General features: G+C 38.3%; 1 protein-coding gene across 1 annotated transcript in view; it reads right to left on the bottom strand.

Annotated features, from left to right (window-relative positions):
* Positions 1-1,635: 1,635 nt before the first annotated feature.
* LOC311043227 (HLA class II histocompatibility antigen, DQ beta 1 chain-like) overlaps positions 1,636-20,041 on the bottom strand; it is a gene marked incomplete at its 3' end in the record, with an annotated part of 165,661 nt that continues 147,255 nt past the window's right edge. Inside the window, exons 3-7 of the mRNA XM_084054403.1 lie at positions 12,397-12,480; positions 8,620-8,877; positions 7,067-7,339; positions 5,123-5,342; positions 1,636-1,690 (exon numbers count right to left, since the gene is read on the bottom strand). Of these exons, the coding sequence (XP_083910529.1) occupies positions 1,636-1,690; positions 5,123-5,342; positions 7,067-7,339; positions 8,620-8,877; positions 12,397-12,463 (873 nt within the window). The 5' untranslated portion in view covers positions 12,464-12,480. The remainder of the gene's footprint in view (positions 1,691-5,122; positions 5,343-7,066; positions 7,340-8,619; positions 8,878-12,396; positions 12,481-20,041) is intronic.

A 20,041-nucleotide genomic window follows, 5' to 3' on the forward strand; every position in this document is an offset into this window, starting at 1 on the left:
CTAACGGCTAAACTTCAAACCATTCATGGTCAGGGGTGCAGATCCCAGGGAGAAAGAGGGGACATGTCTGACACAATAAAGTATTTAGAAATAAATTATATCATTTAAAATACATATTTCAAGATTTAGTTTTTGCCACCTGTGTGTCCTGATCATCAACAACTACCACATAAATACATCCACAAGCTTCATCATCTTCATCATCATCACTTGTCCACAGAGCTGTTAACTAGTTTAATGAGTGAAGTTCAGCCAATATGAACGATAGAAACACAACAGTGGAGCTGAAAAACATAAAGATAAATAATACTGAGCAAGGAATATCTAAACTGTCTGAATTAGACACACATTTTGTTCTTTATTTAGTAACGTTTGAACGACCTTTGTTATTGTTGACATTAGTTTGTTTCATATATTGAACATGGATTTGGTGTTTATTTAATGCTAAATGTCAGACAAACTGTAATCATTGTGAACATTATTAGTTTGTTTAAAATCCAAGCGTTAACTCTATGTTGGTGATATTATTGATGTTCCCTCCAGAAAGTCATTTTTTGTGGTTCCCCCTTAAATTAAGATCTGCTTCCCTGCTCATGATTACATATTGCAAATGATTACATAATTATTACATATAAATCATTACTTAATATAAATGATTGCATGTCATCAGAGTTTCCCATTCATTTCCTAGACTATGGCAGCCCACCATTGTCTAGACCCCTAGAGGATCAGGTCCACCCATCACAGGGACTGATGTCATAATGATCGTAACACATTAATTATCACACATTATAAATGATTACATAATAAATGACTTTAACCTCACTAAAACTATGTCTACAAACCTAACCTTAACCCTAACCTCACCTCAAAACCACGTCGACCTGGGCGAAAAAGACTCCACAAGTCTCCACACTAATTTTGTCATAATTGTGCTGCTGTTATGATTATTTAAAAGGTTGTTGATGATGTCATCATTATGCTGCTGTTATGAGTATTTAAAAGCTGAATGGACACACGTGTATTGCCTCCTCTCCAGGGCAGCGATGACTTTCTGCTTCTCTGAAAACACACCCAGGTGTTCTGTGAAAAGACAATAAACCAATAAGAATCAGAATGTATTAACTGTGTGAACATGTTAACACTTTAGAATAACCCTACCTTATAATAGTGAATTAATCATTCCCAAATGATTAGTTAATGTGTTATTCATGACTTCTTAAATGTGTGTTAATGGTTAATGATTTAAAACTATGCTGTAAATAGTTAATAGATCATGAACAAGTTATTAGTAAACTAGTTAAAAACATAACCTCCCAGCAGCCTCCCTGCAACTACAGTAACCATCAAAGTAGAAACAACTCAGTCCATTCAAACGACATTTGACCAATACTTTATCAATAGTGTATCTTAGTAGGAAGGGCAGCTCAGTTGGTAGAACACTCTCCTTTGGACCACAAGGTTCTGTCTTTGATCCTGATAGTGATGGAATGATCAGTGTTTTCAATGAACTGAATCATTGGGTTCAGTTCACTGAAATGTTGTGTTCAATGAACTGAATCATTGGGTTCAGTTCACTGACATGTTGTGTTCAATGTACTGAATCATTGTGTTCAGTTCACTGACATGTTGTGTTCAATTAGACACAGCTACCATATACCCAATGGTTACACTGTAAAGGTCCTTACACCTGAATGAGATAATTAGTTCATTAGTTTGTCAGAAAACCACCAAAACACAAGTTGGATGACCTCTACTCGTTAATTCTGCTAGTTTAAGGCCCTGAATGTACTGAATCATTGGGTCCTGATAGTGATGGAAAGAATTGAAAATAATTAAAAAGAAAGAGGGAGTAAACCTGGGTGTGTGGGAGGAGTCTAAAGATCGTCATTGGTTGTCGGCACCAGAATACGACCTGATAGAAGAAGAAGAGAGACAGTTAAAACAGACACACAAATAAATCCTATGTACTGTATTGTGTGTATTTCTCTATAAAATGCATAAATGTACACACAACACAACACAACACAATAACACAACAACACAACAACATTAGGGTTCAGTCATCAGGGTCACATGTTGCATCAGAACTAATGTGAACATTTGACTCTTATTTAGGACTAAATGTAACACTGATGTATTAAAGCTAAATGTGACAACATAGAACACACTTTGACCTCTAACTAGGTCGTCTAAACTGGTCTAAACCGGTTAAGGTTCTAAACCAATATAAACCAGTTTAGGTTGTGGTTTTACATGTTTGTTTGTTTGTTTGCATTTCTGTGAGGGTTCCACATGTCATGTGATCCTCTGTTGATCTGACCTCATTTCTTCCACTGGTAGTATAATAATTAATGAAACATGTTAATCACCTCGTTTCTTCCACTGGAAGTAGATGAATCCAGACAGGAAGAAGACCAGACCCAGAACCAGACCTGATGCTCCCATGGCCACCTTGTTCTTCACTGACTCTGACATGGAGAAATCTGTTAACACAAATATTATATTAATTATATGATATATTATTGCAGTGGATTAAAACACCTGGTTCCTCACTGACTCTGATATGGAATCATCTGACAATACAAATATCATATCATACTCTAGTCACAGAGACTAACCCCCCCCAACCCAACCCTTGATGTGACTCTAGTCACAGAGACCTACCCCCCCCCCCCCCCCCCCCAACCCAACCCTTCATGCTGAGTGCCAAGCAGGGGGTCCTACTTTGATAGTCCTTGAACCGGCCGGGGATCGAACCCCGGCTTCTCAATCCTAGGGCAGACACTCAATTACCATTTATGTTAATGCAGCATTTATATAAGACCAGTTCCATCTCTCAGGACTGTTCTCATACTTTACAGTCACTCTCAGCTCCTTCACTCAGCAGCTTCTGACCCTGATGTGGAAATTCTATAAATTCTATAAATTCTATGAATTCTATGAATTCTATACATTCTATAAATTCTATAAATTCTATAAATTCTATAAATGTCTTTGTGCAGCCATTAGTAAACACAGATGATGGACCTCATCTCTAGACGTGACACTAAGCTCTAAGTAGGTGAGGCTCTTGTCATGACCTTCTTATTAGAATAGTTACTTTTTTAGGATGTTTTAATGTATTTGTATAGATTTTTATTTCTGATGTCTGTATTATTATTGTCTTGTTTTTAATTGGCGTGCTGTTTCCTTTCTGTAAAACAAATGTACCTTCAGATACAAAAAGAGAAGAATGCTTGAACCCTTAAAAGTGTAACACATTACACTTATTACAGTAGATTACACTATATTATAGTATAGAGTACAGTAGATTACACTATATTATAGTATAGAGTACAGTAGATTACACTATATTATAGTATAGAGTACAGTAGATTACACTATATTATAGTATAGAGTACAGTAGATTACACTATATTATAGTATAGAGTACAGTAGATTACACTATATTATAGTATAGAGTACAGTAGATTACACTATATTATAGTATAGAGTACAGTAGATTACACTATATTATAGTATAGAGTACAGTAGATTACAGTAGATTACAGTAACTGACCCCAGTCCATCTTGATAGGCGCGGTCAGGCTGGGATGTTCCACCATGCATGTGATCTTCTCTCCTGATCTGTAACACACACACACACACACACACACACACACACACACACACACACACACACACACTTTTTTCTGCTGATGATCCTCTTCAAAAAGCATGTTATCTGAGGAGGATGATCAGTACCTAAACACAGTGTGTGAGGCAACACGGTGCAGAGGGGGGGAACCATGGTGAAGGGGGGTGGGGGGGGGCACCAAAATGAGCCACAGCGTTATAGCCAATAAGATAACCTTATACAGTATAAGCTTGATATTGTAGGGGCGGCCATAGCTGAGTGGTTAGTGAGCCCGCCTAGGGAGCCAGAGGCCCTGGTTGCCCCAGGTTGGATTCCAGGCCAGGTCAGAATATGTGTCGAGGAAATGAAATTTGTCCCTGAGCAAGACTCTTAACCCCTAATTGCTCACAGGTTCTCATTGGAAACAAGACCGCAAGGACTTTCATGAACGACCTGTTAAAAGGAATTATCCTTGTCCTTATCCTTATATTTTCTCTGCCTAAAATAATCATGACGTGCGTGTGTCCTCTAGTTGAATGTGTGTCCATGTGGATCTGCTCAGAGCTGAAGCGGCCCCTCCTCCCCGCCCGGTCTGGCAGTGAGTGAGCAGCTGTTAATTAACACTAACATTAGGACAGGTTGTGAAAGTAGCCGATCTACACGCTGAAACACACCGTGATTCAACACATTGATCCGTTCATTCATATTTAGTTTTTTGGAAAAAATAACTTGGACTATTTTTGTGTAGGAGTGTGAATGCCCCACTGGGCTCTCCTCTGCTCTAGTGTTTATTGTGTATTCCACTATTCCCTCCCCATTGCAGGAAAAATAGTAAGGCAAGAGGCAGAAGAAACTTATGGTGCGTTTGGAAATATAGCACTGAGCGCACTGGCCAATACAAACTAATAGGCGAGTGCGCTCCGGTGCGCAATTTGCGAACGCACCCTTAATAACGAGATACACATGTTATAGCGTGTTCCTGTGTGTGTATTCATGTATAACGCGCTCGCGCGCGGGTCTCTGTATGCGTTCTCGTTCACGAGCTTGCTGCGTGGTTGTGTCTGGAGTGGACTGGTGATAAACATGGTCGGGACTCGGAGGATTTTTTTTTTTTTTGTGTTTGTGTGTGTGTGTGTGTGTGTGTGTGTGTGTGTGTGTGTGTGTGTGTGTGTGTGTGTGTGTGTGTGTGTGTGTGTGTGACTTAATATTAGCCTGCCAATTAATGGGCCATTTTCAGCAAGTGAGTAACACTTGTTTTATTTGTAAAGGATATATGTATAGTTGTCTATTAGGTGTGTATTTCTATGTATACAGTAGGTGTCGGTGTGTACCTGGGTGTGTACTCCAGGTAGGAGTGGTACTGGTAGTACCAGTAGAGGTGTGTATTTCTATGTATAGGTGTCTGTTAGGTGTGTACCTGGGTGTGTACTCCAGGTAGGAGTGGTACTGGTAGTACCAGTAGAGGTGTGTATTTCTATGTATAGGTGTCTGTTAGGTGTGTACCTGGGTGTGTACTCCAGGTAGGAGTGGTACTGGTAGTACCAGTCTCCATCAGACAGATCATCGGCATAGGAGAGACCAGAGGTCAAAGGTTCTTGACCTCTCCACCAGGTCACCAGGATCACTTTAGGATAGAAGTCGTAGCTGCTGCACCTCAGCATGTGAGTGTGTTCACCACGACGAGGGGGAGTCTCTGACTTCAGGCTCACTTTGGGCTCCACTCCTAAAAAAGATTATTATTATTATTATTATTATTATTATTATTATTATTATTATTATTATTATTATATCAGTCATAGGAAATTTTCATTATCATTATATCATCCAAATGAGATCCAAATAACCCAGAAAGCTGAACAACGCTTGGTCTTCAACCAGCCAAAATGTTCACGTTTCCCGGCTCTCCCCCGTTCTTCTCTCCCTCCATTGGCTCCCAGTTGCTGCCCTCACAGTGAGTACTAAACACTGATGTTGGCCTACAAAGCAACCAAAGGTATGACACCCCCATATCTTCAAGTCTGATCCAACCCGACAACCCCTCCCTGCTCACTCAGATCAGCTAACACAGGGAAGCTGTCAGAACTAAACACAACGCTCCACACGTCCTAGACTCTTCTCCCTTCTGGCTCCCAAACTGTGGAATAAACTCCCTATTGCAGTCAGAACTGCAGACTCAATCCCAATTTTCCGCCGTAATCTGGAGACTCACCTCTTCAGACTCCACCTCAGTTTTATACAACATAGAATGCATTTATATAATGTAATTTAAACATATTAAATAATTCACAGTTACAGTGCTTTACATGAACAAAACTAAACCAAGCAATATCATTTAATAAAATAGTTCAAATGAACAAGAGTAGAAACAAACAAAACAATACAATACACATAATCCTGTAAAATATTACTAAAGTGGTTAAAAACATACAAAACAAACTAGTAAAGACAATAATTAAATATAAAATCAGGGTAAATGAAGTGTATAGAGGTGTGTTTTATCCTTCATGGTTCTTTTTAAAGTTCATTTAAAAACATTAATCCTGGTGTCTCTATTTTAGGAAGGTCATTATATGTAGGTGAAAACACTCAGAAATAGATCTATATGTTTCATTTATACTCTGTGTACGATGGTGACACCACATGTTGTGAGCTTGTAGATCTGCTATTTCCACTGTGTGACAACGTGTTAGGATACAGTATAAATCAAGAGGATCTGAAATGTTTCTCAGAATATTAACCCATTCAATCCGGGAACGCATCTGTGTCATTTAAGATTTATTTGGCGATTCAGATCTACATGAAAAAATAACAGATCTACAAGCTCATAGCGTGGCACAGAGTGCCGCAGAGCTTGTAGATCTGCTATTTTTTCAAAAATCGTGACAATATGTGTAACTCTTTAGATATATATTTTTTTTTAAAGCAAACATTTGTCAAATATGTTGTTCCAGGGACCCCCAGAAGCAAAGATTTGAGTTACAAATGTTCCCTTTAGAATCTATATCAAGATTTGCATAAATTTTCACAGTTTAAAAAAAAATAGCAGACATACAAGCTCATAGCGCGGCACTCGGTGCCGCGCTATGAGCTTGTAGATCTGCTATTTTTGAATAGCTAAATAAATCTAAAATGACAGAGATGCGTTCTGGGATTGAATGGGTTAAGGAATGTTTTTTAGTTTTTTTTAAAGAGGGATAGGGAAATGGGGAGAGAGATGGGGGGGTGACACGCAGTAAAGGTTGCCGGGAACGGGAGTAGAATCCGCGACACGCTGTCAGGCTGGCATTGCCAGCCGTCACGCTACGACCCAGGCCAAGGGATGTTTCATAATCATTATCAGATCAATATTAACACCATTAATCATCTCTGAATAGAATGATTTATTATGATGTCATGTTATAGTTTATGAGGTGATGAGTGTTGAGTGTTGCTCTGAGATCAGCTCACCTCTCTTGTTCAGAACAGAGGAGTAGTAGAGCTCAATGTTGTGTTTGCAGAATCTCTTTCGTTCTGCTCTCCTCACAGCCAGTTCTCTAGGATCTTTATTGGCGCGCTCTGCGTTCTTCACACCAATCTCAGTGTATCCAACCCACTGATCTACTCTACTGTCCCACCTGAGGATCTCATCACCATCGAAATTCACTGAGGATATGTACTGTATGTCCTTCAGCTCACTGGAGTTAAACACACAGCGTTGAGCCACATAGTACACATATCCATCTGGAAATATACAATTAAAATGTCATTAATGTTCAGTTTTATTATCATCTGTATAATATCAACACTAGGCTAACTGCCCCCTATCGGCCAAATATGTCACTACATAAAGTCTAAAATAGGTGTGTGTGTGTGTGTGTGTGTGTGTGTGTGTGTGTGTGTGTGTGTGTGTGTGTGTGTGTGTGTGTGTGTGTGTGTGTGTGTGTGTGTGTGTGTGTGTGTGTGTGTGTGTGTGTGTGCGACACATTGTGATCTTTTAGATCGGCTATTTTCAAATGGCCGAAATGTATATAGGGCTGAATTGGTTAATGTATGTTTTGTAATAATGATCAAAATCTACAAAGTAACTCAAGTTTTCAAATAAATATAATGGAGTAAAAGTACAATATTTGGATCAGAGATGTAGTGGAGTAGAAGTAAAAGTATTGAAAACTGTAAGTACTCAAGTAAAGTACAAATACCTCAAAATTGTACTTAAGTACAATACTTAAGTAAATCAACTCAGTTACTTTCCACCACTGTGCTGCTATTTTTGAACACCCAAAGAAATCTAAAATGACAGATACGTGTTCCCTGATTGAATGGGTTAAACATTTTCATTAATGTTAAATATATTCAACCGTTTTAGTTAAAGGGATATTTCACTTTCAGAAAAACTTTTAGTGATTGTATCATCTACTCACGCTTTTGTGAACCCCCAGACAGTTTTTGAGTTGCTCGATTCAGTATTTAGATATTTGATTTTCATTTTATCAGACACGCCCCCTTCCTATACAAACCCATTGTAACTTCAAACTCCATTTTTAACATGTTAGATTCATCAAAAACACCCGTCCTTGGTTCTGGTGACTCACCCTGCCCTCCTAATGCGTGAGGGGGCCGTGTTTTTCCGAGATTGTTTTCATTTATTTTATTTTATTTTTTTATTGTATTTTATTTTTTTCATTTTCCAAAAAGAATATTAAAAATAAATGAAAAACGTAATTGAAAAAACACGGCCCCCTCGCGTATTAGGGGGGCGGTAGGAGACGGGTGAACCAAGGACGGGTGTTTTTGATTAAACTAACATGTTCAAAATGGAGTTTGAAGTTATAATGGGTTTGTATAGGAAGGGGGCGTGTCTGATAAAATGAATATCTAATATCTAAATATTGAATCAAGCAACTTAAAAACTGTCTGGGGGGTTCACAAAAGCCTGAGTAGATGATACAATCACCAAAAGTGTTTTTGAAAGTGAAATATCCCTCCCTTTAATAACTGTTATGTTCATAGTATTCATGTACCTTTCACTGGTGGTTTCTTCAAGGCAGTGAGAATGGTGTCCAGCTGGCCTTTGCAGAACTGCTGATGATCCACAGCTAATGCATAAGCTTCTGATGGGAAGGTGATATGATCTACAAACGGAGGCTGAGGCTCCACCCCCTTCCCTTTGTTGAAGTCTGCGTAGAACAACACTTCACCATCCAGTCCTACCATCCACTCTTTATATGAGTCTTTAACTGTGTCTGAACAGCCATTGAGTGCAGTGTGCTCATGAAACACTGGAAACAAAACAAAGATGACATTAAATTCAAACAACAATCTTCATCATCATCATCATCATCATCATCATCTTCTTCATCATCATCATCATCATCATCATCATCATCATCATCATTATCATCATCATCATCATCATCATCATCATCATCATCATCATCATGTTAAACAGTCATGTTTGGTTCTAAAGGTGAATATTAGAAGTATCTTCCTGTCAAACATTTTATTCAACAGATTTAAATGTTTTTATAATATTATGAAACAGATTCATAATGATTTATTTCAGGATGTGAACATAACATTATATAATATAATGTAATATAATATACAGTGGTGGAAAAAAGTACTCTAATTCTTTACTTAAGTAAAAGTATCAATACTGCAATGTAGAAATACTCTGTTAGAAGTATAAGTCCAGAATTTTTAATTCACTTGAGTAAAAGTACAAAAAGTATTGGTGTCAAAATGTACTTAAAGTACCAAAAGTAGAAAGTACTCATTATGCAGAATGTCCCATTTCACACGTTTTCAATTGTATAACAATCTTTTGAAAATAGCAGATCTACAAGCTCACAATGCGTCGCATCGCGACACATTGAGAGCTTGTAGATCTGCTATTTTCTAATGGTCTAAATGTATATAGGGCTGAGGTGTATGTTTTGTAATCAAAATCTACAAAGTAACTAGTAACTAAAGTTTTCAAATAATTGTAGTGGAGTAAAAATATAATATTTGCTTGTGAGATGTGGTGGAGTAGAAGTAAAAATACTGAAAATTGTACTTAAGTACAGTACTTGAGTAAATTGTTGAACATATGGAAATGTATTATAAAGTATTTTATGTTGAACAGCTCACTTTAGGATATAGACTTTAAATTATTTCATCACTTGATTTGTCTAAATAAAGAATATGATATTGACTGACAGGTTGAAATGATGCTGAGGTGTACTGGAAGACTTGCAGCAGAAAGAGACCTTTTGTGGTTTGTCCCAAGATTTGATAGATTTAATGCAAACGTGAATCATTTGATTTTCTCATGTATTTAACCTGATGTTATTAATGATTTAATGTATAATTGCTGATAATATGCAGTATAATTGTATTTACTGAATTATGCTCAAGTATAAGACACATCTTGGGGGAAATTTAACCCAGTTTAACCCCCCCCCCCCAGTATGCCCATATATGGCCATGCTGATAATGTCGGTGCAAGGTGCAAAGTAAGCGTTTTTTGTGTGTGTGGGTGGCTGTTGAAAAAGACACAAAAGACACATACTCACACACTGACTTTCTTAACTTTCAAAGAATCACCAACGTGCACACCCATACACACATTATTATACCTATTTATAATAAATAATATTAATAATTGGTATTATACATTTTTGGAACTACCACATTTAGACTGGCCTGTATTTCAGGCTGAATGAGATCTAAATGGAACCTCCTCCTTTTTAATCTAAATTCTAAATGAGTTTAGGACAAGCCTAAATTAAGGCATTTGTAAATCTGACCAGACAGACATGAAACATTCCTAGATGTCATTTATATTTGTATTTTGTATTGTTAAATACACATCTGTAATCCCACTATGAACTGAGCAAATAAAGGGAAGCTTTTAATCTTCCAAAGAGCCTCATTTTCTGAGTTAGTGCTATAGAGATAAATAGACTAGGTTTCTTCTGAAGGACATCACCTGATACATTACTGATATAATACACACCTCATTCAGGTAGAGATCTGTAGCTGATGCCATGTTTGATGCAATGACTTGTTTTGCAATGACTTTATGCTATGATTATGTGCAGTGGTTTTGCATGATGGTATAAATGTAAATATGGTTTGCATGGTTTGGCTCTCTATCCCTGTGTGACTAGACTTATAGGACCAATAGAAATTCCAAGTTGTAGGCATAGGATGTGAGTGAGTTTTGATAGGATGAGCATCAGTGCATTTCTCTAGACGGAGGAGTAGGACAGGTTGGTTCATTAGAGTCTTTTGAGTATTTTAACTGATACAAGAGACATATAAGTGGACACTGAACGGTTGGTGGTCAAGTTGACATTTCTTCTGAAGCAGGCCAGTAGATTAAAGAGGTCCCTCTGTCCTCTGCTCTTCTTATAACTGTGATATCTCCAGGTCCATATTGTGTCTTAAGTCAGGGACTGGACTACTGGGGGAGGTTTAGTTGTTAAGGGGTCTACGGATGGTGACCAGACTTAGACCAGAAATTAGCCGTAAATTCCCTGAAGGCCACAGGCCTGCTAACGGGGTCGAGTTTACTCTGAAATTACCATGGTGACAATATGTTGTTCCTCCGTCGCCACGGGTCAAATGCATTTTTTTATACGTTTTTATAATTGACGCTTCTGTGTATAACCTGTTCAAAAGGTCCCTGAGGTTCTGGGATCTCCTGTCTGTAATCACACCGCTCCCAACAAGGTTTTGGTCCGGTTCTTTTAAAATGTACTTAAATAAATAGCGCTTTTATCCAAAGCGCTTTACATTGATTGTACCATTAACCCATTCACACACACATTCATACACCAATGTGTGTGTGTGTGTGTGTGTGTGTGTGTGTGTGTGTGTGTGTGTGTGTGTGTGTGTGCGTGTGTGCGTGCGTGCGTGCGTGCGTGCGTGCGTGCGTGTGCGTCTGTGTTATTTGTGTGTAATGTTCATAAGTCAAGTATAAGTCCAGAATTCTTTTTTTACTTGAGTAAAAGTACAAAAGTATTGGTATCAAAATGGACTTAAAGTACCAAAAGTAGAAAGTACTTATTATGCAGAATGTCCCATTTTACAAGTTTTTAAATGTATAAAAATATTTAGAAAATAGCAGATCTACAAGCTCACAATGTGTCGCATCGCGACGCATTGTGAGCTTGTAGATTTTATAATGGTCTAAATGTATATAGGGCTGAAGTGAATGTTTTAATAATATAATATAATATAATGAAAGTTAGAATCATCATGTGTGTGCGTGTGCCCATGTGTGTGTTTGTATGTGTGTGTGTGTGTGTGTGTGTGTGTGTGTGTGTGTGTGTGTGTGTGTGTGTGTGTGTGTGTGTGTGTGTGTGTGTGTGTGTGTGTGTGTGTGTGTGTGTGTGTGTGTGTGTGTGTGTGTGTGTGTTATTAGTGTGTATTGTCCAGGTTGCACAGTGTAAAATAATTGATCCAAAGCCTGTTGGTTTGGGCCTTGAGGCTGAATAATAACACTATGAATAAACTGTATGTATATTTGATATATCAATATAACAGTAAGTTATTCAGTATATAATCAACAGACATAATGTTTATTTATATTAATAACAATATAGATATATATTTCATATATCAAAAGATATATAGAATGTATGTATAACAATATAGATTTACTGTATGTTTTGATAATATAAAAATGAAAATATAAATATACATGTATTTTATATAACAAGAGTACATCTATGAATGAATATTGTATATAATAAGAGTAGATTTATAACAGTATCTTTAATATAATAACATAAATATAATATACTTACTTCCTGGGATCGCTTTGACATGAAGTACAGAGGAGAGGATGAGGAGGGAGGCTGTAATCTTCATCATCACTGATCAGAACTGACCTGAATTTAATAGATGAGAATAAACAGATGAGCAGGGAATCATAACTACACATTGACATGTCATGTCATATGAAAGCAGGAATCATAACTACACATTGACATGTCATGTCATATGAAAGCAGGAATCATAACTACACATTGACATGTTGTCATGTCATATGAAAGCAGGAATCATAACTACACATTAATGTGTAGTTATGATTCCTGCTTTCATATGACATGACAACATGTCAATTGACATGTTGTCATGTCATATGAAAGCAGGAATCATAACTACACATTGACATGTTGGTTGTACAGTTTGACCCACCAGTTTAGGAGATATGGCTTATAGAGTGATGTGTAGCAGAGATACAGAGAGCTGAATAAACAGAACCTGAAAGGTTCACTTCTGTGATCTGTGACATTTTAACACCTATCCCAGAATGCATTGCTTGAAAGGTGGGGGTCTGAGAGGGCCCAGGTAGATGACAATTACAGCCACCGTACAATGTGATGGACAGGACCCTGCTAACCCTAACCTCTTGGCCACGTTTATGGCCAAGAGTAATTTTTTTTACTAAAAACTAAGGGTTGGAATGGATTCAGGACCCCTGAAAACCTATAACTAAACATCCCAATTTGAATTGTTCCAGGTTTTTTTCCAGGCCCTCCGGGTACCCCAACTTTGATTGGCTCCCACAAAGTATCCCAAGGGAGTTGGGTTGGAACAAATTGAGAGGTGTTTGTAGACACCTTTATGAACATGTTTGTGAAGAAAGCTAGTGGTAAGCATTTATTTTACAGATTGGTCAGACATTAGACTAACTTTCCCTAACTAATTATCTAACCCAGTGCACAATACTACTACTAATAAAAATAACATATTTAGCTCCTACTAGTGTTGTTAGGTAGAGTAAACCTGACTCTAGAACTACCACAAGGGCCCTGATCATATGGGCTTAAATGACACAACACACTCTGTGTGTGTGTGTGTGTGTGTGTGTGTGTGTGTGTGTGTGTGTGTGTGTGTGTGTGTGTGTGTGTGTGTGTGTGTGTGTGTGTGTGTGTGTGTGTGTGTGTTCAGCGTCGCTGGTAAAATGCTGCTCATGTTCATTAAACATCAATCTAAGCCTCATTACATCTCACTGCTGAAACCATCAAATGTCTTTAAAAACACACTGGTCATGTGATCAAAGTGTCACATGAGAGGTGTGTGTGTGTGTGTGTGTGTGTGTGTGTGTGTGTGTGTGTGTGTGTGTGTGTGTGTGTGTGTGTGTGTTATTAGTGTGTATTGTTCATAAGTCAGGTTGCACAGTGTAAAATAATTGATAAACTGTATGTATATTTGATATATCAATATAACAGTAAGTTATTCAGTATATAATCAACGGACATAATGTTTATTATTAATAACAATATAGATATATATTTAATTGCTCAAAAGATACATATAATGTATGTATAACAATATAAATATACTGTATGTTTTAATAATATAAATATAACAATATAAATATACTCTAATATATTACAGATCAGAATAAACAGATCAGAATAAACAGATCAGAATAAATACATGTTTACCTCAAGAGAAGTTCTGGAGTCTGAAAGAGAATGAAGGAGGACTCGTTTTATAGTTTAGAAGAATCAGCCAATCAGATTAAAGATATGATGTTACATCATCTGTTTCCAGAAAGACGACAGAGTGGATTATTGCACAGAATCATGTATATAGCTGCTGCTTATGAACCTTATGTCTCCTTATGTATATACTGTACCTTATATACCTTGTACATACTGTACCTTATGCACCTTATGTCTCCTCATGCACATACTGTACCTTATGCACCTTATGTCTAACCCAGGGGTCATCAATATGTCCGTACACGGATAAATGTGTCCGTGTCAAATTCTTCATTTACACACCATTATAATGTTCTTATTTTAATCATAAGACCCAATTACTGAATGTCAAGTCTCTGGGTTTTCTTCAGAATATGTTTGGCTCTGATTTACTACGACACTATATATGACACATTAGGAGTCCTACTAGTGGTTCTCAAATGTTTTATTTGCAAGGACCCCCATAACTCTGAGAGTGTACAAATGGAACCAAATGGACCCGTAAATATCTGGTCACTTCAGAAGAGAAAAGCCAAATAAAATGCTCTCCACTCCACTGGTCTACTCTGCACATATGTATTATTATGCAGGGTGACAAGGGGGTGTGGTCTCTGAAGACCATATTCACACGGCGGCCATTTTGCTATTAAGTTCATGAAATGCCACCCCGTTTCTTCAATGCAAAATGACAAAATGGCCGCCATGTGAATATGCTCTATTATTTCCAATTCCATAGTGTAAAATAATACCAGTCAGAGTTCCATAGTTTTTGTGTCCATCCCCTCCCCACCCCCCCTTGTGACAAAGTCTTGCCCCCCCCTCCTGCAGAGGCTAAAATTGTGTGTGTGTGTGTGTGTGTGTGTGTGTGTGTGTGTGTGTGTGTGTGTGCGCGCGTAAACCACTGAGGCTTCTAACTGGAAACTCAAATTTCGAAACTTGAATTTCACTTCCTGATTCACTCAGCAACCAATCAGAATTATTCTTTTATTAAACATCACCTGTTACTATAGAGACATGTTGAACAACCTGAGAGTGAGTGAGTGAGTGAGTGAGTGAGTGAGTGAGTGAGTGAGTGAGTGAGTGAGTGAGCGAGTGAGTGAGTGAGTGAGTGAGTGAGTGAGTGAGTGAGTTGAGTGAGCGAGCGAGCGAGCGAGTGAGCGAGTGAGTTGAGTGAGCGAGCGAGCGAGTGAGTGAGTGAGCGAGTGAGTGAGCGAGCGAGTGAGTCCACATCAGTCCAGAAATCCTTTAGACATTTCTATGCATCCAGTAGAATGAATGGTTATCAAAGTGAAAGTGTCAGTTATTAAGTCAGAGATGAGACGTACGGCATGGATTTATACTCAGAGGGCATTTCACTGCATTCAAGTTCAGGAGAGTTTGGAAAGGCAATTCTTTTGAACGCTGCCTTTAGGTACCACATGGAAAGCACTAAAGCAGGCGTTTACATTTCTTTCACCATTTAGTAAATATCTGGAGAGAGAGAGAGAGCACTTTTAGCAGATGGATAAAGGGGCGCGGTCTTGAGCCCCCTTTAACCCATTTTGGGCGGGAACCCCATATTTAAAGTTTTTCAGAAAACTTAGGTCAGGATTTAGAAGGTGTTTTTAGAATCGGTCTCAGGTCTAAATGGCTTAAAGAAGTATTTCACCCAAAAAAGTACTTATTTTCTATCAATTACACCCCATGAAGCCTTGAATTCATGGAGATTTATTTGTTTTTGTCTCATTCCTGAGTCAATAATTTGATTACCGGTGGTCTCTCCGGTAGGAGACACAAATTCTCCTACCGGATACATTAGCATCTTTCCACCGGTCATCATATTATTGGCTCCATGAATTCAAGGATAGCAGATCTACAAGCTCACAACGTGTCGTTGTGAGCTGCAATTTTCACTACTTTTGGGGTGACACTCTTGTATGTTGAAGTAGAGCAGGGGTCTTCAACGTTTTCAGCCCAAGGACCCCCTAGTAGAGAGAGAGACGAAGCAGGGACCCCTTAGCTGAGAGAGAGACGAAGCAGGGACCCCCATACATTGCATACAATTGTGTTGCAGATTAAACTTTTCAATAGATTTCATAGATAGCTTCATTGACTATCATCAGTGTTGTGTAAATTAATATTTTTTGTTCATTTCAGACATTTAACCACTTAAACCTTCAATAGTTGGTACTTGATTTTATTCTTTTCCCCTCTACGCTAAACCCCTTTGCCGAAAATAGCAGATCTACAAGCTCACAACGCCTCGCAGCGCGAGGCGTTGTGAGCTTGTTATTTTCAGCTAATGTTCATCAGAATAGAGATGCTAGGGTTCAAGTGGTTAAAATGTAAAAAAAAAATCCTATCACAAAGATTTGGCGGACCCCCTGGAGTAACTCTGAGGACCCCCTGTTGAAGACCCCTGAAGTAGAGCATTAATTTACGAAAAAGAAAACACTTGAACATTTTAAATATGGAGATACAAGTTATTATAATAAACATACAGCTTTGTGAAATAATAAGACCCACTCTTCAGTTATTATTGACACACACACACGCACGCACGCACGCACGCACGCACGCACGCACGCACACACACACACACACACACACACACACACACACACACACACACAGTGACGGCCCGAAATGGTCCGCGAGCCTCCTGTGTGAAGTGTGGAGGACGAGGAAGTCAGACCCTCGTCTCTCACAGTGTTTGTACCGTATCGTTTTAGACCGTAAACAGTGTTCGTAGCCCTCCATGAAGTGGACGTTAATCCCACGACAGAAGGAGCCACTAACCCCACAATGTGACCCTGAACAACGTGTGATTCCCCACATTCTGGTCGTTCCTGCTGGAACAACAACAAACAAATGGTTTGTTGACACTGACACGCAGGGAAACGTTCCAGATCATCACCTCCGCTGCGGCGCTGCCTGCCTTACTGGTATTTCATTGTCCTTTGAGCTCACAGACCTACTCTTGTTTAGGGGAGAGTGAACTTTATTATGATTTGTTTGTTTATTATTTGGGGAATCTAAAAAGTTGCCGATCTACTCGGTGAAGTGGATTGAACATTAGTATTCAGCCTGTGGTACGAGACTTTATCTAGTGGACTTGGTTTTGTGAAGGAAGTGTATTGTGTGCTGTTATGAACTGATGGAAATCTATACCTCTATGATGTAAATGCATTGAGTTGTGATTTGGATTGAAACGAGGGGTTACAAACGTAACCTTGGTGTGGTGATTTTGTGAAATATATTTTTGTTAACTTTTTTGTTTATTTTGGAACGTGTTGATCAGCTGGTTGGCTTTTGGTTTATTTTTGCATGTGATGAATTGAGTTTGATGAACTGAACTTCTTTGTTGGTTGAACCTAACTTTCATTCACTAAAATAATTGCAACTGAACTTAAAACTTGTGTTGGTTTATTCTCAATGACAAGGGTTTATAATTCATATACGTCCATTGTGTGGTTTCCCTACTAGTTAAAACTCAGATGAGGAAGAACTCACTAATACAAAAAAAAAAGAAAAAAAAGGAGGAGGAATAAGAAAATGATTTCTCTGGTAGACAGAGACCTGGCACCCCTACGAATACAAATGAACCAATTCAGTGCATGGAAACCGTTACTTAATACCGTTACGTTATTTTCTTGTATGATGAAGTAGAGCATTAATTTACGAAAAAAAGAAAACACATGAAAAGTTTAAATGTGGAGATGCAACATTTCACAGCTTTGTGAAATAATACGACCCACTCTTCAGTTATTATTGACACACACACACACACACACACACACACACACACACACACACACACACACACACACACACACACACACACACACACACAGTGTTGTACAGTATACCAGATATATAAATGTTTTATTAGAAATAAACAGGATGTTAAGTACACAACATAAAACATGATGTGAACCTTTAGTACTGCAGTGAAAACACACTTCATTATTGTTACGTTTTTAGTTGAGATATATAAATATATATATGGTCTCTGTCCAGAGGAAACCTCATTATGTCCAACATTTTTCAGGATTCAAATTCAAAATCATCAAAAGTAGCAGATCTACAAGCTCAGACGCATTTGGAGCTTGTAGATCTGCTACTTTAAATGCTTTTGTGTGACGCTGTAGTATAATCAAGGACGTTCATTTACGGAAAAAAAACACAAAAAGTTAGAATATGGAGATAAGAGGTTTCTGCCTGACAGCAACGATATCGGCTCCTAAAGGCCAGTAAGTGTTCATAATTCATAAATGATACAAAAAGCAACATTAATGATCAGTTTTCCAGGGAGGAGAGTTGAACCACGATCAAAAATTCATTACATTCAGCCAAATGTGTTAATATAGCATCACAATAATTTCAACCACTTCATCCATATTTTATACGTTGGCTTGGCTATGCAGGGGATAATTGACTGGTAGCTGGTCATTATTAAAAAATAAATCCCGACACGGAGCTGAGGTGCATAATCACCCTCAGACACCCTGTCTTTATTTTTCAATAATGACCAACTACCAGTCAAATATCCCACTTATTACACGGCTACTTAATACATTAATTAATACATTGACCCAAATGTAATAAGTATTTCCTTGATTACGGCAATTAAAGTATTCCATAAGTGTTAAGCTGGGCGGACACGTCGACTCGCAAAACAAAGAAGTTGATCAAATAGAATGCATGTTTGGTTACTGCATCGTCTATTTCTCGCTTCAAATGTTTTCAAAAACATCCTTGAGAGCAACGTTTAGTTGTAAACGACATGGTGTGTTTGTTTACATGGCTGTCATGTTGGATACAGCATAACATCAAGCAGCGCAGGTTGATATGAGCAGGTGCTCTGAGTCTTTGATTAGACAGGTTGATATGAGCAGGTGCTTTGAGTCTTTGATTAGACAGGTTGATATGAGCAGGTGCTCTTGAGTCTTTGATTAAACCGGTTGATATGAGCAGGTGTTCTGAGTCTTTGATTAAACAGGTTGATATGAGCAGGTGTTCTGAGTCTTTGATTAAACAGGTTGATATGAGCAGGTGTTCTGAGTCTTTGATTAAACAGGTTGATATGAGCAGGTGCTCTGAGTCTTTTATTAAACAGGTTGATATGAGCAGGTGTTCTGAGTCTTTGATTAAACAGGTTGATATGAGCAGGTGCTCTGAGTCTTTGATTAAACAGGTTGATATGAGCAGGTGCTCTGAGTCTTTGATTAGACAGGTTGATATGAGCAGGTGTTCTGAGTCTTTGATTAGACAGGTTGATATGAGCAGGTGCTCTGAGTCTTTGATTGGACAGGTTGATATGAGCAGGTGCTCTGAGTCTTTGATTAGACAGAGGTCTGTTATAGTGCTCATCGGTTATTATCCAGAAATAACACACCGCTGAATTCAACGATTGACCGTTGAAGCCGTGTAATAACCAAAAAATAGCAGATCTACAAGCTCGCAGTGCGTCACTTCGTGCCACGCTGCAAAGTTGTGCATCTGCAATTTTCTTTTACATAAATCCTCTCTTCTGGAGGTCCCTGGTACAAAATATTTGAGATGGGGGTCCGCGTCCAAATAACATCAATTTGGGGTGTCCTTGACTTGAAAAGGTTTGAGAAGCAGTGCTATAAAACATTCATGTTGGTCCATATCTTCATAGTCTGTTCAGTCTGTGGTTTCCTGGTTGTCTGGACACAGCTCTGCAACACAGAGACAAACAGAGCAATGGTGGAAAATACCCACAGGGTTAGGGCTTTTTACTTAAGTGAAAGTTTAAAAGAGTAAAAGTACAAATGTATTGGTATCAAAATGTACGTAAAGTACCAAAAGTAGAAAGCACTCATTATGCAGAATGTCCTGTTTCACAAGTTTACACACGTATAAAACATTTTTATATTGGTGCTACTGTACATATACCTCTATGTAATACAATGCAGTAGTGGTGCCCTCTTGTGGCTACTTCTGTAACGTA

This window comes from Gymnoscopelus microlampas, assembly GCF_963454915.1.
Source record: "Gymnoscopelus microlampas genome assembly, chromosome: 4".
Classification (NCBI taxonomy): domain Eukaryota; kingdom Metazoa; phylum Chordata; class Actinopteri; order Myctophiformes; family Myctophidae; genus Gymnoscopelus; species Gymnoscopelus microlampas.